General features: G+C 47.3%; 1 protein-coding gene across 4 annotated transcripts; it reads left to right on the forward strand.

The window, feature by feature from the left end:
- The first annotated feature begins 573 nt into the window (after nt 1-573).
- Nucleotides 574-20,110, forward strand: KIF2C (kinesin family member 2C). 4 transcript variants are annotated; one of them, XM_040469991.1, is made up of 21 exons: nt 575-742; nt 1,612-1,706; nt 4,745-4,846; nt 5,019-5,067; nt 6,700-6,822; nt 7,971-8,093; nt 8,642-8,742; nt 9,417-9,512; nt 9,960-10,014; nt 10,108-10,270; nt 12,538-12,628; nt 12,887-12,950; nt 13,029-13,120; nt 13,911-14,053; nt 14,830-15,034; nt 15,154-15,264; nt 16,078-16,145; nt 16,422-16,527; nt 16,620-16,733; nt 19,252-19,375; nt 19,471-20,110. In XM_040469991.1, exons 1-21 carry the CDS (start codon nt 679-681, stop codon nt 19,551-19,553), a joined length of 2,172 nt encoding a protein of 723 aa, XP_040325925.1. In that variant the 5' UTR covers nt 575-678; the 3' UTR covers nt 19,554-20,110. The 4 variants fall into 4 exon arrangements, with proteins under 4 accessions (XP_040325926.1, XP_040325925.1, XP_040325928.1 ...); XM_040469992.1 differs by lacking the exon at nt 7,971-8,093 and having other exon boundaries at nt 574-742; XM_040469994.1 differs by lacking the exons at nt 575-742; nt 1,612-1,706 and adding an exon at nt 2,693-2,798.
- The last annotated feature ends 468 nt before the right edge of the window (nt 20,111-20,578 follow it).

Consider the following 20,578-nt stretch of genomic DNA (forward strand, 5'->3'; position numbering starts at 1 on the left):
GAAATGTTAGGTCAAAGACGGCAAGAATTATGCCTTGTTCACTATTACTGTCTTTAGCACCCAGGTACCATGCCTACCACGTGGTAGACAATAAATATCCAGGTAATCTGTGTCTCCCAGGCACTTGAAACATAGTTCGTCATTTAAACTTGGTTCGCAGTAACTCCGTGAGGGAAAAAAGCATGCTCCTCCTCACTGTGCAAAGGAAACCGAGTCCAGTTTTTAACCTGCTCAAGATCACTGAGCTAGTAACTGAAGAAGTCGAGATTGGAACCCATTTCTGTAGGGGCCCAACAGCACTCGGTCTCAAACACCATACTGGAGTTTCTCAGTTTTGGGGAGGCCAGTCGCGCAGCAGGCTCTCAGTAAGACGCCCGGAGCAGGCTACCGGCAGCCCGGCGCGCGGACCAAGCTCCCAGGAGCCCCAGCGCGCAGGGGTGTGACCAGACGGATGGGCGGTCTTACGCGCCGGAAAACCGACCGTAGACTACATATCCCAAAAGGCTGCGGAGGGCGCCGCGGACTGGCGGTAGCGAGGCAGGCGACAGCGTGATGACGTTCTCAGGGACGCTGGCGCGCGGGATTTAAACTGCGGCGGTTTGCGCGGCGTTAAGACTTCGTAGGGTTAGCGGAGCTGTGGTTGTTTGTATTTCGCGTTTCTTTTCCCCGCGACTGCCCATGGACTCGTCGCTTCAGGCTCGCCTGTTTCCCGGTCTCACCATCAAGATCCAACGCAGTAATGGTGAGAGGGTGGGTCGCGAGGCCAAGGGGACCTGTGGGCTGTGAGATGGCTGAAATTACTGCCCCTCCCCAAACGGCAGGGCCGAGATGCTGTTAGGGATTCCCACGCTTCCACCCGGTCTGGGTCTCTGCACTAGCGTTGCGTCTCTTCTACCCAGGTGCAGGGGCCTCTGCGCTGGCTGTGGGTCCCCTTCCCATCCTCGGCAGTGGGCGGGGCTCCTCCCTGTCAGAGGACCTCCCAGGAAAATTAGGGTTGCTAGATTCACTTCACTTCCAGACTTCTCCGCTGAAATTGCTATGCCCTTGTAGGGACCTCGGCTTCCTGGCCCCTTTACTCTCCTCTAAATATTCCGCGCTTGCAGTATGTCAGGCACTGGGATTCAGGGTTAATCAGAAAAGATCCCTGCTTTTCAGGAGCTTGAAGTTCTGCCCTCTTTTTTTTGGTTAAGCAGCTACCAAATCTCTGGCAGGTGTAATACCCTGTCATTAGGAGAATGGTCAGACATAACCGTCTGGTAGGGCAACCCGAGGGCGCCAGAGCGTCAGTGGGAGTTGAGGCACAGTACCCAAGAACTAGAGTGACTCCCCTGCCCAGACATACCTTCACTCACTGTAGGCCCTCTTTTGAGTGGGAATGGATCCTTATTCCCTGCAGCTCAGTTTTAAGACCTGTTTCCTGCCTACCTCACCGTGGGATGTTCTAAAGGTGAGGAGCTGAATGTTAAAAGCCAGGGGTTGTATTTGTTTCCTGGTGTTAAAAAGAAAGAAAAAGGCAGCTGTTCCTTCCTTCAGGCCAACTCCACGTTGAGAATCTCTGTGGGATCCTAAAAGTGAAAAAGATGGGTAAATTCTGGACTTTTTATACTGTAGGCATAATTCACAGTGCTAATGTAAGGACTGTGAACTTGGAGAAATCCTGTGTTTCAGTGGAATGGACAGAAGGAGGTGCCACAAAGGGCAAAGAGGTAAGTTCTGTGAAAATGCCTCTGCCACATTTAACACCTTACTCCCTATAAGATCTGTGTGAAGGGGCATCTGGCTGGCTCAGTTGGTAGTGCATGCGACTCGGGGTCCTGATTTCGAGCTTCACATTGGACAGAGAGATTACTTTAAAAACAAACAAAAAGCTTTCTGTGGAAATGGAACTTGTGAGAACCTTATTTCTGATCCTGCCTTGTCCTCCCTAATCTTGAACATGGTCCTCTTTGGACCTATTAGGATTTTATTTAGTTGGGCCTGATCTAAATTGAAGCAATCAACAGTTTCTGGTGTGTTTGAAGAAGACAAACTGCACAGAATCCTAAAACCTTGCTTACCTATGCTAGCTTCTGAGTGCAAACTACCTACAATATCGGTTTGGGGAGCAAAACTGATAACCCAGTTGAGACAAAAGTATGTTTCTGAAACCCCAAGTAACAGAAGGCAACTTGTGATAAATGGCACAGATGAATAGTGCTTGAGCAGCTCAGAGGTAGTAACTCACTGAGGATGAGCTTGACTGGTGGGGATGTGGTGGGAAGGTGTAGCAGAAACAATAGTGAGATAGATGGCCTTCATCGAGACTAGTGAAGAAGCTTGCTCCAGGCAGTGGGAAGGCTTAGGATGCTGGACAGTTGAAAGGGGGGACCAGAGGGTTATCATCTCTGGCACTAAGATGTTTAAGGTTTTATTCTGTAGGTACTTGGGAGCCTTGGGAAGATTTTGAGAAGAGGAGAGATGTGACTAAGGCATTTATGTTTTAGAGGCATTGTGGTGTGGTAAAAATTTCACTGGGCTAGGAGTATGGAAACCTGGATTCTAGTCTGGCTCTGCCACTATTTTGTGTTCTCAGACATGCTTCCACCTCTCTTAGAAAATCAGTTTCCTTACGAAAAAAATGAGGATGATAATAATATCTACTTAATAAGGTTATTGTGAGGATTTGTTCAACAGATACTTTTGTACTGGTTCCAAAATGCCAGACGGAATACTGAAGTGAATAAGACAGACCTGGACCCTCTTCATGGAACTTAATGAGATAACACATGTAAAGGACTTGTCTAGCATAGTGCCTTATGGTAGGTAAGCAGATACTTAGTGGTATATTTTAGAAATAAAAGGATTGAATACTTTACAATATCTGCTCTTAAATCAAGAGGTTCCTAAAATTCTTTTCAACCAGCTATTAGAAGTTCCTTGTGATTTTTGTTTGCTTATTTTTGTTGTTTGTTTAGAAATATACCTCTTGTTGGGTCTCACACCAGCTCAGATACTGCCTTTGGAATAAGGTCTAAACTTCTTAGTGAGGCATTCAAAGCTTTTTCAGGATAAAAACTTTTTTCTTTGTACCACACACTCTTCCAAAGTATGCTGTGTCAGGGTCAAATGCATCAGGTCCCCACTTTGTGTCCATGCCTAGTGCCTTGCTGCCTTCACACAGTCACTCTTACTCCTTCCTCCTGGGATGCTCATCCTGAATCATCAGTGTGAGAGTTAATGTCAGAACTAGGGTTAAAACATTGATCTCCTATATTGTCTGTTTTCTATGGTTTAAGTGTTGGAAATGGGAGGAATGTGTAGTAAGGGTCTATAGCTGTCCAAGAATTGGGGACAAAAGTGTGGTTATTAAAGTACCCGTGAGCTTTTGCTTTTAAACAGTACTCTGTCCCTGTTTATCCTGTGCTGCTTTGGTTTCTTGCCTTCTGTGCATATGACTTTTCCATTAGAATATGAGCTAATTAGGGGCACCTGGGTGACTCAGTCTTAAGCATCCAACTTCAGCTCAGGTCATGATCTCACTGTTTATGAGTTCAACCCCCATGTCTGGCTCCACACTGATGGTGCAGAGCCTGCTTGGGATTCTCTCTCTCTGCCCTTTATGTGAGCATGCTCTCTCTCTCTCTCTTAAATAAATAAACTTAAAAAAGAAAAAAGAATAGGAGCTAACTGAAGGCCAGGGCAATATATGTGTTAATTCATCTTTGAATATCTTCCCCCTATTGCCTTAATTGTGCCTAATAAAATTTTGAATAAGCTAATTAATAAATATAGGTTGCATTGTAGGAGTTAAAGCTTTCACCCTGGAGTATATGCTTCAGCTCTGAAACATTTCAAGATTGGTTGGTACTGGGGCACCTGGGTGGCTCAGCCGGTTAGCATCCGACTTCAGCTCAGGTCATGATCTCACAGTCTGTGAGTTCGAGCCCCGCGTTGGGCTCTGTGCTGACAGCTCAGAGCCTGGAGCCTGCTTCAGATTCTGTGTCTCCCTCTCTCTCTGCCCCTCCCCTGCTCATGCTCTGTCTCTCTCTCTGTCTCAAAAATAAATAAAAACATTAAAAAAAAAAAAACTTAAAAAAAAAAAAAGATTGGTTGGTACTATTTTGGTGTGTTTGAACTGCTGTGAAGTATGCTGATGAAGTTTGAGTTGTTCCTGGAGGGTGGCAGGGCTCTGGTGATGTAAACCTAGAATTGTGACCTCAACTGCAGGCATGTGCAGGAAGTTGTTATTGGGGAAGAAGTTTCTGGGCCCAGTAGAAAATGTAGGTAGACTTAGGGTTAGGTAGCAGCTCTTGGGAACTTGTCCCCGCCCATAAGATCCTGAAGGGCCCTCCAGTTTGACTATTGCCGGGACAGTTAGGACTTGTTTCCTCCTCCATGTCATCTAGCATCTAGCAAGAGGTGCTCAGGGGACTGTGCCCAGCAGGACCTCACTGCCCAGCAGAACAGTAGGGAAACCAAGTGGCCTACATCTACTGTGGACTACCTGACTGGTTACCTGTCTGTCTGCCCTCCTCTTTACCTCGTTCTCATCACCAACATCTACCATTGGCTTGGCAATCAGAAACCAGTATTCATCTAGATGGTAAACCATGACTAAGGGCTATTTGTTTATAGTTGTTGGTACTTGGTGGAACTTAAAAGTTGATAATGTCTGAATCTAGGAGTACTAGCATTGGTTGTAGAGATGCAATTGGGTTGAAGAAGCTATGTTGTTCCACTGACATTTTTTACTTGCTCTTTGCAGATTGATTTTGATGATGTGGCCGCAATAAACCCAGAGCTTTTACAACTTCTTCCCTTACACCCAAAAGACAATCTGCCCCTGCAGGAAAATGTAACAGTCCAGGTAGGTGCTTGTCATCTGGCTGAACCAGTGCCCCAGATGATTTGCTTAGCTTGCTGGCTTTTGCTGATTTTCTGGAACTGCCTAGGACTTCAGCATAACACATGGATCTAAGATAAGTCCTTAAAAATTGATAGGAACCACATATAGTGATGTTTTTGTTTTTATTTTACAGAAACAAAAACGCAGATCAGTCAACTCCAAAATTCCTGCTCCTAAGGAAGGTAAATAGATTTTTACTGGCTTATCGTCATGGGGTTTGAGCCCAGGATAATATTCCTGGGGCACAGGAAGCTGTGAAATAGACTCATTGCTCCACTTTAGCAGGTGGCTCTATGTGGGCTGAGTCCTACCCTGTCTTCTAAGCATCTTAGTGAAGAAGAATCGAACCTACAGGGAGGTTTTGGTCAAAAGGTACAAAGTTTCAGTATGAGAAATAAGTCCTCGAGATCTAATGTACATCTGGCCTGTGATTAACAACACTGTGTTATATACTTGAAATTTTACTATGAGGGTGGATCTTATAATAAATACCCTAACCACAAAACAAAAATAAACAAAATACAAAGCAAAGAGAGTGGGAGCAAACCTTAGGAAGAGATGGGTAAGTTTATAGCATTGATTATAATGATAGTTTCATGGGTGTTTATTTATCTCCAAAATATCGAGTTAAACACATTAGATATCTACAGTTTTTGGTATTTCAATCATACTTCAAGAAGTGCTTTTTTTTTTTATTTTTAAGTGTATTTATTTTGAGAGAGAGTGTGAGCAGGGGAGGGGCAGAGAGAGGGAGGGAGGGGGGGAGAGAGAAAGAGAAAGAAAGAAAGAAAGAAAGAAAGAAAGAAAGAAAGAAAGAAAGAAAGAAAGGAAGGAAGGAAGGAAGGAAGGAAGAAAGAAAATGAGCAAGAGAATGAGTGGGGGAGGGGCAGAGAGAGGAGGAGACAGAGGATCCGAAAGGTGCTGTGCTGACAGCAGAGCTCGATGTGGGGGGCTCAAACTCAAATTGTGAGATCATGACCTGAACTGAAGTCGGACACTTAACTGACTGAGCCACTCACGCGCCCCTATACCATGTGTTCTATTTCCAAATTTCTGACTTACTTTATAGGTGATGAATTGTTTCTCTCTTATGGAGGTAAACTATATAAATGGGTAGAAATTAATAAGAATTCAAATATAACTCAGTTGTTTCTCTCAGTTAAGCATTCTTATAAAATTCCAGGAAATCAGTGTAGCTGACCCATGGGTTTCTGATGTGCCCCAGGTCTGGCTCTGTAAAGCATCCTGAAGCAGTGGAAAAATCCAAAATCCAAATCCCAGACTTTGGAATCTAACAGTTTTGGGTTAACATCCTGGCTCCAACACTTACTACAGTGTGGAAGTTCCTTAATTTCTCTGAGCCTTATTGTCCCCTTCCATCAGATGGGAAGACTGATATTTACCTTACAATGTTGTTTTGAAGTATGGGAAGATTGTACAATGATAGGTGTTGCTGCTGTTAAGGTTAATAATGCTTTTTTCCAGGGATTAGGTCTGTCTCTTCAGAAAGGATTTCGGATTGGCTGTAGGTCCCTCCATTTACTCAGGACAGTTGCTCTTGTGGGAGATATCCTTGCCCTTGGGAGCTCTCAGATTGGCAGAATGTGAATAGATTAGTTTTGGGGTCACTAGTACTTGGCCTTTCTAATTTTTCCTTTCCTTGGGTGGAAGGAGTGGGAAGTTGGGCTCTTTTTCCTGGTGATCAGGACCCATCCCACCCTATACAGAATCTTGGAGGGTTGCCCCCTAGTGGCCCCCATCAGCCCTCCTGATCATGCCCCACTGATTGGCTGCTGCTGCCCTTGGTGTTTCAGGTCTCCGAGGCCGCTCCACCCGAATGTCCACTGTCTCGGAGGTTCGAATTACCACTCAGGAGAATGATATGGAGGTGGAGCTACCAGCGTCTACAAATTCCCGCAAGCAGTTTTCAGTTCCCAGTGAGTAATGAATTTGTTTTTCCTGTTTGAGGCTCTGCAGCAGCTGCTCATATATTGCCCTGTCCCTGTTCTGAAATACCCTGAGATATCTACATTCCCCTGTCTTCAGTTCTATTCTGCTCCCTTATTTGGAAATCGTTTAATAATTTTACTCTTTAATTTTATTGAAACATTACACACACACACACACACACACACACACACACACACACACACACACAAAGAAAAGCGACCATATCATTTAGTTCACAAACCGAACGTACTCACATAACTCAATCAAAGCATTATGAGCAACCCAAAAATCCCCCTCAAGTTCCCTTCCAGTTCATAAGCCCCTATATTAAGTACCTATAATCTTGACTTCTGATACCATGAATTAGATTTTTTCCCTTTTTGGACTTTATATAAATAGAATTTGAAAAATATTTTTAATTGTTAACTTTTATTAGATAAAGCAGGTACAGATTGGGTAAGATAGACAGTCATTACATCTTACATGTATCAAATTCAGCTCTAATAAAATGAATGTAAACAAGAGGGTCACAACCAGGTATGGGAAGTAGCAAGTTGTCATGGGCTTTCTGGGGTTGAATCAATATGTTGTTGCTCAGGTTTCTGTTACTCCTGGCTTTTCAGTCTTTGTCCCTCTTAACCCAGGTTCCAAGACTTGGAGAAGTCTGGCTTTTTCTTCCAAATACGCCCTGGCCTGAGAACCCAAGCTTGGATGAAGCCTAAAGTCTTTAGGCCTTTAGAGGTTTTCCCTTTGTGGTGAAGTCCATGCTGAGCTACTCACATACCTTCAAAGATATATATTCTTTTTTATTGAAAGATTTTATTTTTAAGTAATCTCTACACCAAACTTACAACCCTGAGATGAAGAGTCGCATGCTCTACCGACTGAGCCAGCCAGACACCCTACCCTCTAAGACTTTTGATCCCAGGAGTCAGCCCCTGTAGAGACTGGTTGGGTTCAGGGTTTGGGCTGAAGTGAGGGGAAAAGCCCAAGCTCTGCTCACATGGTGGGAGCCCAAGGTTTTGCTGAGCTGGCGGTCAGTTGCACTCCTCCTGACCCACGACCTGTTAGGGCTCAGAGGAGCACAGCTCTGGTATGCCTGCCTGCTTCTCCAATGACTCTTGTTCCCCCACAGCTGGACCCCCTAGGCCCTCCTGCCCTGCAGTGGCTGAAATACCATTGACGATGGTCAGTGAGGAGGCGGAAGAGCAAGTCCATTCCATCCGAGGCAGCTCTTCTGCAAACCCTGTGAACTCAGGTAGACACACTGAGCTGTCTGCTGCCCTGCTCCTAGTGCAGGACAGGTTGTTATATCCTCTCCCAAACCTGGCCTGCTTTGGCACCTGACTTCAAACCATGTTTATCACGTGGGGGCATATTTCCTGTGGCCATCGCATCAGTCTTTCACAAGAGGTGACCTTGTTCCCACCAGCTGGCAGGAGCCCTCTAATGTAGTTGAGGTGTTGCCATAGCTCAAGTCTTGGCCAACACCTGAAAAACAGCCCAGAATGCCCGTCAAAATCAATCAGGGATGGTATCACCTCTTGTGGTTGTTGAGAAAATGCCACAGAGACATGGAGAGAGCTTGGGTTAGGCCTAGAGCGCTTGTGCAGGTCTTTACTTTGCAGGCTTAGCCTACAACGGGTAGAGTCATATCCGTTGCTTCCTCTCCTTGCATATAGTGGTTTAAGAGCAAGGGTCTAAGGAAGGCCTAGGCCTGGGAATGGCCCTTGACTCAATAGAACAGCTGGAAAAGAGTAGGCTGGCTGGCCTAGACAGGTAAAAGTGGGCTTCCTTCTTCCCCAGTTCGGAGGAAATCATGTATTGTGAAGGAAATGGAAAAAATGAAGAACAAGCGAGAAGAGAAGAGGGCCCAGAACTCTGAAACAAGAATAAAGCGAGCTCAGGTACCTTTCTTAGGTCAAGGGTTTTTGGACAGGCATTCTTAATTGCAACCTCACCAGCAGCAGAGATACAGCTGGGCCCCAGCGTTTCTGAGGCTCCAGTTCTGATATCCAGGAAATTTAACTGGTTTTTCATCTGGATTCAGAGAAAAAATAAATCAGATATTTTTCTGAAGCCCTTTGGGTGGGGAATATTTCATGCTGATCATCCAGTAGGCACACCCATCACAGTGCAGTGGCCAACAGAGCTGCTGGGCAGAGTTGCCTGTTTTCCCCCCGACCCCCACCTCCACCTCCTAATTGTGTATATGGGGCAGGGGTTTGGGGTTGCAATAAAGTCCCAGTTTGGAGCACTTCCCCTCAGTTGGATTAATTGCTCCAGGGAATCTCAACATGCTGGTCTCCTAAGAAGGGGACAGTGGCCCTCACCCTAGTTCCTAGAGTGGTTGAATGCATGCCTAAAACCTACCATCCCCCACCACTAATCTCTGTTCCCAGGGCCTTTGCTTCTGAGTTCTCAGCCTAGAGCCAGGGTGGGAGGAAGGTAAGATGTGGGAGGGCTTTGTCAACTGAAGGGCTGTGTGTATATAAAGAGCTGTTGCTGATGCTTCAGCACTAAGCTCTGAGAGCATTTACATGTCAGCAGTCAGTCCTTTTTTTGCCCTTGTCCCAAACAGGAGTATGACAGCAGCTTTCCAAACTGGGAATTTGCCCGGATGATTAAAGAATTTCGGGCTACTTTGGAATGTCATCCACTTACTATGACAGATCCTGTAAGTAAACCTAAAAGGCTTCTATCTCTCCTTCCTGAGTGTGTGTACAATTGAGAGACAAATCTCCTCTTTAAGGATGTGAGAGCTTGCAAGAATCTCCACTTACCCTTGAGGATATTTTTAATACCTTTAATGGGCTGGAGCTAGCAAGGCTGGATGGGAGAGTCAGCTGCATAAAGTGTCACCCTCTTCACTTCCATAGGTTGGCTAGATCCTTACTAATAATCTTGTAAGTAGCACTGAAACCTGTAGGCAGCAGGGTGAGAAAACTGGGAAGGAAATTCAAAGCTGCCTGACTGTTTTTGAGAGTAACTAATGGTGGAGCTGGGGTCCTAGTATTAGGTCTTGGCCCTTGAATGAGCCAGAGATGGGATTGGAAGAGGAGGAGTTCTTTCAGTATTGCTCTGACCTTTTGGTGGTTGGTTGTCTTCTTTCATCCTTTTGAAGATCGAAGAGCACAGGATATGTGTCTGTGTGAGGAAACGCCCGCTAAATAAACAAGGTAAGCCCTGATCAGTCAGAAGGAGGCTTTTGACTGACTGACCGACCTTCTCCATGTCCAGGAATCATCCCCTGAAATACTCTTCTTCTGCAGAATTGGCCAAGAAAGAAGTTGATGTGATTTCTGTTCCCAGCAAAGGCCTCCTCTTGGTCCATGAGCCCAAGTTAAAAGTGGACTTAACAAAGTATCTGGAGAACCAAGCCTTCTGCTTTGACTTTGCATTTGATGAAACAGCTTCAAATGAAGTTGTCTACAGGTTAGTTTCTTGGCCTCTTTTATTTCCCTTTCCCAGCCTTCCTCTTGTCAATGTGGGATATTGTACTATTCACCGCCACACTGATCTCTGAGGCCTTTCTTGGCCTCCTCATATTTTCTTTGGATCAGCCATTACAGAGCTGGTTCTGGCTCTGTCTCCTGGCACCAGGAAGGCCCAGTTTGGGCTTGTCACATCCCATTTTGCATCTTTAGCAGTGCATCCTCAAATGGATTACAAGTGAGGTATTACCCATTGTACTCTCTGAGGCTGGGTTGGGCAGGTCGAAGGGATTCTTCCAGTGTCTTATACAGCCACTCCATTACCCACTGAGCTTAGCAGACTCAGCAAAGACTAGGACTGCTCTATCTAATACAGCACCATCAGCCTCATGTGGCTATTCAAATGAAAGTTAAATAAAATTAAGAAGTCAATTTTTTTTTTTTTCTTTTTTTTGGCTTGAACTCACAACTCTGAGATCAAGAATTGCTTTCTCTACCAACTGAGCCAGCCAGGTGTCTCAGAATTCATTAAAAAAAAAAATTTTTTTTAATGTTTATTTATTTTTGAGAAAGAGAGAGCACGTGCACAAGCAGGAGAGGGGCAGAGACAGAGGAAGACACAGAATCTGAAGCAGGCTCCAGGCTCTGAGCTGTCAGCACAGAGCCCGACGCAGGGCCTGAACTCACAGTGAGATCATGACCTGAGCTGAAATCAGATGATTAGCTAGCTGAGCAGCCCAGGTGTCCCAGAATTCAATTCATTAGTCACACTAGCCACATTTTAAGAGCTTGACAGCCACCTGTGGTCACTGCTATTAGCACAGTAAAGAACATGTCCACCACCACAGAAAGTTCTATAAACAACACTGCTCTAGACCAGAGGTTGACAAACTATAGCCCATGGGCCAAATTTGGTTTGCAATTCCTTTATTTATTTATCTATCTATCTATTTATTTATTTTTGAGAGACAGCATGAGACAGAGCACAAGTTGGGGAGGGGCAGAGAGATAAGGAGACACAGAATCTGAAGCAGGCTCCAGGCTCCAAGCAAGTGTTCAGCACAGAGCCTGATGTTGGGCTCGAACCCACGAACCATGAGATCATGACTTGAGCCAAAGTCAGTGACTTAACTGACTGACTGAGCCACCCAGGCGCCCCTGCAATTCCTTTTTATATGGTTCTCAAAATAAGAATGAATGGTTTCTGTGTTTTTAAAGGATCGTTTTTAAAAACTTGTGACACGGGGCGCCTGGGTGGCGCAGTCGGTTAAGCGTCCGACTTCAGCCAGGTCACGATCTCGCGGTCCGTGAGTTCGAGCCCCGCGTCGGGCTCTGGGCTGATGGCTCAGAGCCTGGAGCCTGTTTCCGATTCTGTGTCTCCCTCTCTCTCTGCCCCTCCCCCGTTCATGCTCGGTCTCTCTCTGTCCCAAAAATAAATAAACGTTGAAAAAAAAAAATTTTTTTTTTTTAAAACATGTGACAGTAAGGGGCACCTGGATACCTCAGTCAGTTAAGCATCTGACCTCAGCTCAGGTCACGATCTCACAGTTTCTGGGTTCAAGCCCCATGCTGGGCTCTCTGCTGTCAGCGTGGAGCCTGCTTTGGATCCTTTGTCCCCCCTCTTTCTCTGCCCCTTCCTGACGTGGGTGCGTGCTTGCTTTCTCTCTCTCTCAAAAATTTTTTTTAAATTTATTTTTTAAATTTACATCCAATTTAGCATATAAATAAACATTTTTTTTTTTTTTAATGTGGTAGTGGGGTGCCTGACTGGCTCAGTCAGTGGAAGGTGCAACTCTTGATCTCAGTGTTGTGAGTTCTAGCCCCATTTGGGTGCAGAGATTACTTGAAAATAAAATCTTTAAAAAAAAAAAGGTGACAGAGACCTATGTGGCCTAAAATGTTTTAGACTCCTACTTTAGAGGGTTTCCTCTGATCTTTGTAGTGTTTCTTATGCCGGCAGTCAGCTACTAAGCTCAGGGTTTCATCTTGGGTCTCCAGAGTCAGACAAAGGGCTGATGGATCAGTTAGAGTGTAGGCCACCAGCTTACTCTTGGCAGGTCAGTCCAGCCCTCCCCAGTTGGCTGGGAGAATTTCAGATTTGTAAGTGGGGCTGGGGTCCAGTGGGACCACTTTGCAGAAGAGGAGTGCTATTGTTTGGAAGGAGGAATTGAAGACTGCAGTAGTTCTGCAGTGGAAGGGCAGTAGGACCACATTCTAGGGAGCATATTTTGGGGAGAGATGTATACTCTTTCCTGTCCTTTCTCCCAGGTTCACAGCAAGGCCACTGGTCCAGACAATCTTTGAAGGGGGAAAGGCAACCTGTTTTGCATATGGCCAGACAGGAAGTGGCAAGACACATGTGAGTATTCAGCCCGGGCAGGGAGCAAACCAGCCCATGGTGTCACACTGGGTCCCTGTAAAGGAAGCAGGTAAGTTGCTTGCAGAAAGTCCCCTTGGTACAGATGCCCTATCACCAGACACTCTTGTTGTGCCAGATGCCTTAGCAGGTACAGCTTCTCAGCTTTGATGTGGTGGCCCACTGTGGTAATGGAGCCACTAGTGCTCTGGCCTAGGCCCAGGGTCCTTTACCACAGTCTTCTGCCCCTTCCGTTTGCAGACTATGGGCGGAGACCTCTCTGGGAAAGCCCAGAATGCATCCAAAGGGATCTATGCCATGGCCTGTAAGTAGTGTGTTCTGCCCCACTTGGGTTGGGCACAGAAAGGCAGGTTGCTTACTTAATCCAGGCTCTCTCTCATAGCCCGAGATGTCTTCCTCCTGAAGAATCAGCCTCGCTACCGGAACCTGGGCCTGGAAGTCTATGTGACCTTCTTTGAGATCTATAATGGGAAGGTAGCTAGCTGGCAGGGAGCCCGTCTCTACTGTTGGGGCCACTGAACTTTCTAAAACCTTGAGGTTGGCTAGAAATTGTAGAAACCAAGCAGCCTGTGGGCTGTCAAGCCTTTAATGGGCTGCTCTGTCCTATCATTGTGAGAGGTTTCATCTGATGGTGGGATGGTGCCCAAGCTCAGCAAGTATGGCAGGAACACTCCTCGGGGCTCCTTCTCACATGTCTCACATGGGAGGTTTGCCTTGTGTGTGCCCTGTCCTCCCTCGACCCACCTCCTTATAACCTTTCTACTCTTCCCCTGATTGTGTACATTCATTTTCATGTTCATACTCTCTTTCTCTCACTCTCTCCCCTACCCCTTATACTCCATACCTTCTACCTCTACCTCTGTACTCTGCTTTTGCAGAGTTGCCTTCCTCAGAACAGGATCTTGATAATAATAATGGCTAATGTTGATTATTGGTGTAGTATCATGTGCTAAGCACTTGTCTCAACTCATTCAATCGTTATAACCTATGAGGAAGTATTCCCATCATTATTCTGCAGATGAGGAATAAGCCTGGAGTAGTTGAGTACTGGTCGAGGCTCCCATAGCTGGCAAAGTAGCAGGGTCATATCAAACTGAGGCAGCCTGATTCAGCTTTCAAGTGTACTGCCCGCCACCCAGCTTAGCTTCTTTCTGCCTTCTCTGCTGCCAGCTCTTATCTAAGCTGGGACAGGCCCTGAAGGAGGGGGTGTAGGTAGGGTGTCCAGGACCTAATGGCCTTATCCTTGTTCCCCTGCCTGGCACAGCTGTTTGATCTGCTCAACAAGAAAGCTAAGCTGCGCGTGCTGGAGGATGGCAAGCAGCAGGTGCAGGTGGTGGGGCTACAGGAGCATCTGGTTAGCTGTGCTGACGATGTCATCAAGATGATCGACATAGGCAGTGCCTGCAGGTCAGAGTTCTGGTGAGGGGAAGGGGCCACCTAATGCCCGGTTCAGGTGATAGACCCCCGCTCTGAGCCCATTGCTGTTTCCACAGAGCGCCACTCTCTGCAGCTTGGTGAGGGCTGTGAGGGCCTCTGCCGTAAGGACTCTCAATAGGGCAGATGACCCAGGGCAAGAGGCTCATCAGGAGCAAGTGTCTTAAATCTAACCAAGGTAGACTTTATTTCCAGGTCCTTACCCCAAATCATCCTGACTTCTTGAGGTTTCTTCTTGCTGTCCCCTCCCTCTGTGGTAGGAGACAAGCTCTGGATCTAGTCTGGGCTGGAAGGGATGGGGTCATAGCTTCTATACAGAGGTAGGGAAGTGCTCTTCCATCAGGCATGGTGCAGTGGAATGCTGGGTGGCTTATGGAGGCCCAGGGAGGGGGTTGCCCTCTCCAAGCCTCTCAAGCTTTCACAAGTGGTTCATGACAACCCCTCCTCCTCATGTGCCCTGTAACACAGGCAACTCCCCTTCCGCATGTGCTTTTGGGCCCTCTGGGCTGGCTAAGGCCTAGCACAGAATCTAGTACTTTCACTGCAGGAAAACTTGCCAGATCTGGAGGTAGAGGGAAAGCTTCTGCCCAGGAAGGGCAAAACAGAAATCTGGGATAAGAAAACACAGGACTGCTTAGAGTCTTGACCTGTGTCCTTTGTACAGAGAACTCAGTGCTATGGAGTGGGGTGGCTTGAACTCTGGGGAGCCACAGTGACTCATAACCTTTCTTTGCCCTCCTTTGCCACAGGACTTCTGGGCAGACATTTGCCAACTCCAACTCTTCCCGCTCCCATGCCTGCTTCCAGATTCTTCTTCGGGCCAAAGGGAGAGTGCATGGCAAGTTCTCTTTGGTGGATCTGGCAGGGAATGAGAGAGGTGCGGACACTTCCAGTGCTGACCGGCAGACTCGCATGGAGGGTGCAGAAATCAACAAGAGTCTCCTGGCTCTGAAGGTAGCAGGGCCTAAACAGGTGGTTGGCCTGGAGGACTGCTGGTGGAGGGAGGGAGAGAGGGAGGGAATGGGCAACTCAAGAGGAAGAAAGGGACCTCAGTGGCTCCTGCTGCCCCACAGGAGTGCATCAGGGCCCTGGGACAGAACAAGGCTCACACCCCATTTCGAGAGAGCAAGCTGACACAGGTGCTGAGGGACTCCTTTATCGGGGAGAACTCAAGGACCTGCATGGTGAGTAGGGTCACTTTGGAGGTGGTATAGGAAGACGTTGAGTCCTGTCTCTGGGCAGAAGGCTTGGTGCCCTTGGCTACCTGGGTTTCCAGGCTCAAACTTTACTGGGCACCCTCCACTGCTTTTTAGTAACAGGTTCCTCTTTGCCTATTCAAGAGGGAAGGAGAGGATCTGCTCCCTTTACTATATGTCTGTGCAGCTCTTGGTTTGGGGTCCAAAAGGGCCTTACCTGATGAAAAGGGGCCCCAGAATTCAGAAGGATGGCCTGTGGGAAAGCAGGAAAGCAAAATTCTCCCCTTCTATGGTTTCCCTCAGGTTCACTGGCTCCTAATTAAGTACACAGGAAAGGGGTATGGCCTCAAATGACTTTTTGTTCCCTTCCTTATTTTATCTACAAGCCTGCTAGCTAGGATCTGCCTTCTTACCCTCTAAGGAATCTCCTCTTCCTACTGGAGATTCCTTCCTCCTTCCTTCCTCTTCCCTGTCTACTAGGGAAGGTAGGAATTTCTGACTAAGCCACAGAGCCTTGAGATGTGACCTTGGTGAAAGAGTCCATAAAGAGATAAAACAACAGGGGTATCCAGATGCACCTTTAAAGGCAGGGAACCAATTTTTAAGGTGCCTTAGTTTTCAGTGCCTGGGGCAAATTGCCTGGCACAGACTAGGCGCTTAGTTAGCTCTCCACCCCAATACTGTGTGGGTGTCAGCAGCTCAAAGAGACGACTCCTGGCAGTATCCAGTACTAGGCAGTCCAGCGCCTTTACCCTACCCTGTGATCCTCAACCCTTAACTGCCTATTTCCCTGTTTTGCAGATTGCCATGATCTCACCAGGCATAAGCTCCTGCGAATATACTTTAAACACACTGAGATATGCAGACAGGTACTAGTACCCGTGACCAGTGGGATGGGGAGACGGGTGCAGGAGGGGGGAAAGGAAGAGGGAGGAAGTCTGGAGCCTCAGTGCCTACTGTATATTCTTCTGTGACTCAGTGAATCTGAGTTCAGACATGTCCCAGTCCCCTTCAAGCCTTAATGTGAAGCCAGCATGGCAGCTTGGCTAATGTAAAAGCTGCCGAGCCTCATGGTCTGAGTGATGCTGCAGTCCTGTGAGTGCCAAAGAGGTTCCTGTGGGATCTGAGACCTTCTTGTTCCTCAGGGTCAAGGAGCTGAGCCCCCACAGTGGATCCAGTGGTGAGCAACCAACTCAAATGGAAACAGAAGAGATGGAAGCCAGCTCCCATGGGTCCCTGATCACAAGCAATGTAAGGTGTAGGGTGGGGCCAGGCAGGATGGAAACGTGGCCTATCGAGGGAAACTAGGCCATACTGTTGTACCTCTCCTTTTGGCCCCTCAGTTCTCCAAAGAAGAGGAGGAACTGTCTTCGCAGATGTCCAGCTTTAATGAAGCCATGTCTCAGATCAGGGAGTTGGAGGAGAGGGCCATGGAAGAGCTCAAGGAGATAATACAGGTGATGAGCTGGTCCTGGTTAGGAATGGACTGGATATCCACCCCAGCACAGGCCCTCAGCAGTGCTCAGAACCATTCCTTGAGCATGACCTGGGCTTTGCTCCCACAGGTCTTCAGGTAGGGATGGCAAGAGGCAGACCTTTACCTAGTATTCCTCGATTGTCCACCTATTCATCTAGCTGTTCTAGAACAATGAATTACCATACCCTTTTCTCCAGCCTGGCCTACACGGGCTTTCCTCCATCCTCCTAGCCAGAGCTAGTCTCTCCCCTCTGTGTTCCTGATCGAGGTTTTGGAGAGTGACTTCTTTGCAGAGATCTTGGCTTGTTTACTCAGTGAATGTTTGGTGAGTACTTTCTATATGCCAACTCCTGTGCTAAAACCAAGGACCAAAAACATCAAGTATGGATAGCATGCCCTAAAGTAAGACTTGTTCAATCCTGACTCTTCTGTTTCTTTTTTTCCCCGACTCTTCTATTTATAAGCTGATTTCTTTAGGAAAGTCATTTAGCATCACTGGGCCTCAGTTTCTTCATCTCTGAAGTGGGCAAGACAGGATGATTGCATCTGAAGATTAAGAGATATGCTTTTATTTTTTTATTTTTTTATTTTTTTTTAATTTTTTTTTTCAACGTTTATTTATTTTTGGGACAGAGAGAGACAGAGCATGAACGGGGGAGGGGCAGAGAGAGAGGGAGACACAGAATCGGAAACAGGCTCCAGGCTCCGAGCCATCAGCCCAGAGCCCGACGCGGGGCTCGAACTCACGGACCGTGAGATCGTGACCTGGCTGAAGTCGGACGCTTAACCGACTGCGCCACCCAGGCATCCCAAGAGATATGCTTTTAAAACAGTGCCCAGCACATGGTTAGTGTATAGTAAGTGGTAGATGCTGGTGCTGCTGTGACTCCCGCTGTGGGAGAACAGGGAGAGGGGAGGGGAGGCCCAAGAGTGCACTCTGCCAGTGGGGTATTCAGGGCAGGGTGCAGTGCAGAAAGAAGGACCTTGGGCCACTCAGAAATAAGAAGGGAACATGAAGAGTAAGCGCTTAGGCATGTCCTCCCTCCCTGGAGTGCTCAGGGTACAAATGTGTGAAAGGACATGGTATTTTCAGAAAGAATGAGAGGTTCACTCTACTCAAAGCAAAAGATGTAAGCAAGGGACATTGATTAAATATGTGTCTAGGTCAACAGGTAACCTGATGCTAAAAGACCTATGGCTCACTCCAAAGGCCTGGACTTGGTTATGAGGGCAGTGGATACCTTTGAAGGGAGTAGAGTATGGTCAGATCAGATGACGTGGTCTTATCACAGCTTTAGGTACATCACTGTGGCTGCAATGTGGAGTCTGGTTTGGGAATGAGGGAGAGCATGAGTAGAGGCACTTAGGAGTTATGAGAAATTAGGAGATTGTTATAAAGAGTTCAAGAGGGGCACCTGGGTGGTTCAGTCAGTTAAGTGTCTGACTTGGGCTCAGGTCGTGATCTCATGATTCGTGAGTTTGAGCCCTGCGTCAGGTTCGCTGCTGTCAGCACAGAGCCCACTTCATATCCTGTGTCTCCCTCTCTTTGCCCCTCCCCCATGTTTTCTCTGTCAGTCCTCTCTCTCTCTCTCTCAAAAATAAACATTAAAAAAAAAAAAGTTCTGGACACCTGGGTGGCTCAGTCGGTTAAGTGCCTGACTTTGGCTCAGGTTATGATCTCACACTTTGTGGCTTCGAGCCCCACATTGGGCTCTGTGCTGATAGCTCAGAGCCTGGAACTTGCCTCAGATTCTGTGTCCACCTCTCTCTCTGCTCCTCCCCCACTCATGTTCTGTCTCTCTCTGTCTCAAAAATAAACATTAAAAAAAAAAAGTTCAAGAGAGATGTTGGAGCCTAGACAGAGTGTGGTCATGGTCACCATGAGACGAGTGAGGACATGAGACTCAGGTGCCATTTAAGAAGCAGAATTGGGGGGCGCCTGGGTGGCTCAGTCAGTTGGGCGGCTGACTTCGGCTCAGGTCATGATCTCGCAGTCCGTGAGTTCGAGTCCCGCGTCAGGCTCTGGGCTGACGGCTCGGAGCCTGGAGCCTGTTTCCGATTCTGTGTCTCCCTCTCTCTGACCCTCCCCTGTTCATGCTTTGTCTCTCTCTGTCTCAAAAATAAATAAACGTTAAAAAAAAAATTTTTTTTTTTTTTTAATTAAAAAAAAAGAAGCAGAATTGGTAGGATTTAGGGACCAGCAGGGTGAAAGAATAAAGTTATTATTCCCATTTCCTGCTTGGCATCAAGACAGATTGTGACATTCATCTGACCTGGGGAGAGGGACAAGTTTGGGGTAGGGAAGAGGATGAATTCAAGATGAAGATTTCTACAGGAGCAGGTCAAGAAGCAGAGCACAAGCTATGGCTTAAGGAGTGGGCATCTTGCCTAGGTTGTCTGCATTGCAGATGGTAGGGGCCCAGGAATAATTTGCTAAGTTTTTTTGGTCATTTTTTAACAGCCAAATTCCCCCCCCCCCCCCCCCCATGTCATTGCAGCAAGGGCCAGGCTGGCTTGAGCTCTCCGAGATGACTGAGCAGCCAGACTATGACCTGGAGACCTTTGTGAACAAGACAGAGTCTGCCCTGGTCCAGCAAGCCAAGCATTTCTCAGCCCTGCGAGGTGGGTGTGGCTGGAGGATGGGGCCTCTGCCCTGAGGGAACGGGGCTTCTGAGACACCCACTAACCCCCAGTGCACCACCACTCCTTCCCTCCAGATGTCATCAAGGCCTTGCGCCTGGCCATGCAGCTGGAAGAGCAGGCCAGCAAACAAATAAGCAACAAGAAACGGCCCCACTGACGACTGCAAATAAAAGATCTGTTTGGTGTCACACCCAGCCTCTTCCCCTCCCCAACTTCCCCAGTAAACTTTGGGCACCTGGTGGGTCTAGTCAGGGTCTGAGCTGGAAAAGGCTTTGGTAAACGCCAAGTATGGAGGCAGCTGGGGAGAGGGTCAGAGTGACGAGGGACACTTCTCTCCTTTTCTTCGGTTACAGCTCTCCAGGGAGCAAGGGTGGGAAGATAGAGCTTTTAGTTACTCTGGTGCCTTTCTCTCCAGGAGGGGAAGACTCTCTGGTAAAGAGTTCCCTTGGGTGTCCTTCTGCCTCTGAGGACTGGCTGCTGGTAAAGGGCTCCCTGGGGTTATCCTGGCGCTGGGGAGAGGAAAGGAGCCTTTAGTCCAGCTCTCTGCTGGCTCTGGCCTGCCTTCCATGCCCTTGGTTCAGGCACCATGTCTTGTACTCTAAAAAAGTTTCTGGGATCTCTTCCTTGCTGTTTTTTGAGGCCCAAGAGGATCCCTGCTGTTTCCTGTTTTACGTGTTTATACATTGTGTCTAACAATAAAGAGGAAAAAGTCAACCTGTTGACTGGTGTGTGGGAAGGGCTGAGACATGTATGAACCTTCTTGGACTAAGGACAGATATTACTGCACCTTTCCATAGTGCTGATTCTGTACTCTACCTAGGAGGCCAAATCCATACCAGCAGTTTCAATGATGTGGTAAAGCTTCCAATCTCTGCCTTGTTCTGTGCTTACTAGGTCCCAGGTCTTCTGGGAACAGGAGCCATAAGCAGAAAGATGGTGCTTTGTCAGTTACAGTCTTTGCTCAAGACACATTACAGGATTCTGTGGCAACACTGACAAGAAAGCACTTGGCTTGCTAGGTGGGAAAGGATCTGATGAGCAATACCAGTTTGGTCTTGAAAAATTATAAGTTTGCCAGGTGAACTGAGGAACCAGTCATAGAGCATTGACAGTTGGGAACTGGAAGATTCCAGATTCCTTGCCCTGGAATATGAATTATCAGGGGCGCCTGAGTGGCTCAGT

The sequence above is a fragment of the Herpailurus yagouaroundi genome, unplaced genomic scaffold, assembly GCF_014898765.1.
Source record: "Herpailurus yagouaroundi ecotype Mexico unplaced genomic scaffold, PumYag 77, whole genome shotgun sequence".
In the NCBI taxonomy this organism is placed as follows: Eukaryota; Metazoa; Chordata; class Mammalia; order Carnivora; family Felidae; genus Herpailurus; species Herpailurus yagouaroundi.

Excerpts from the sequence above, each read along its gene's own strand:
- KIF2C (XM_040469991.1), top strand. The coding sequence starts at position 679 with ATGGACTCGTCGCTTCAGGCTCGCCTGTTTCCCGGTCTCACCATCAAG. Across the intron at positions 13,121-13,910 it reads TTGAGATCTATAATGGGAAG|CTGTTTGATCTGCTCAACAA; the intron begins GTAGCTAGCTGG and ends TGCCTGGCACAG. Across the intron at positions 14,054-14,829 it reads GACATAGGCAGTGCCTGCAG|GACTTCTGGGCAGACATTTG; the intron begins GTCAGAGTTCTG and ends CCTTTGCCACAG.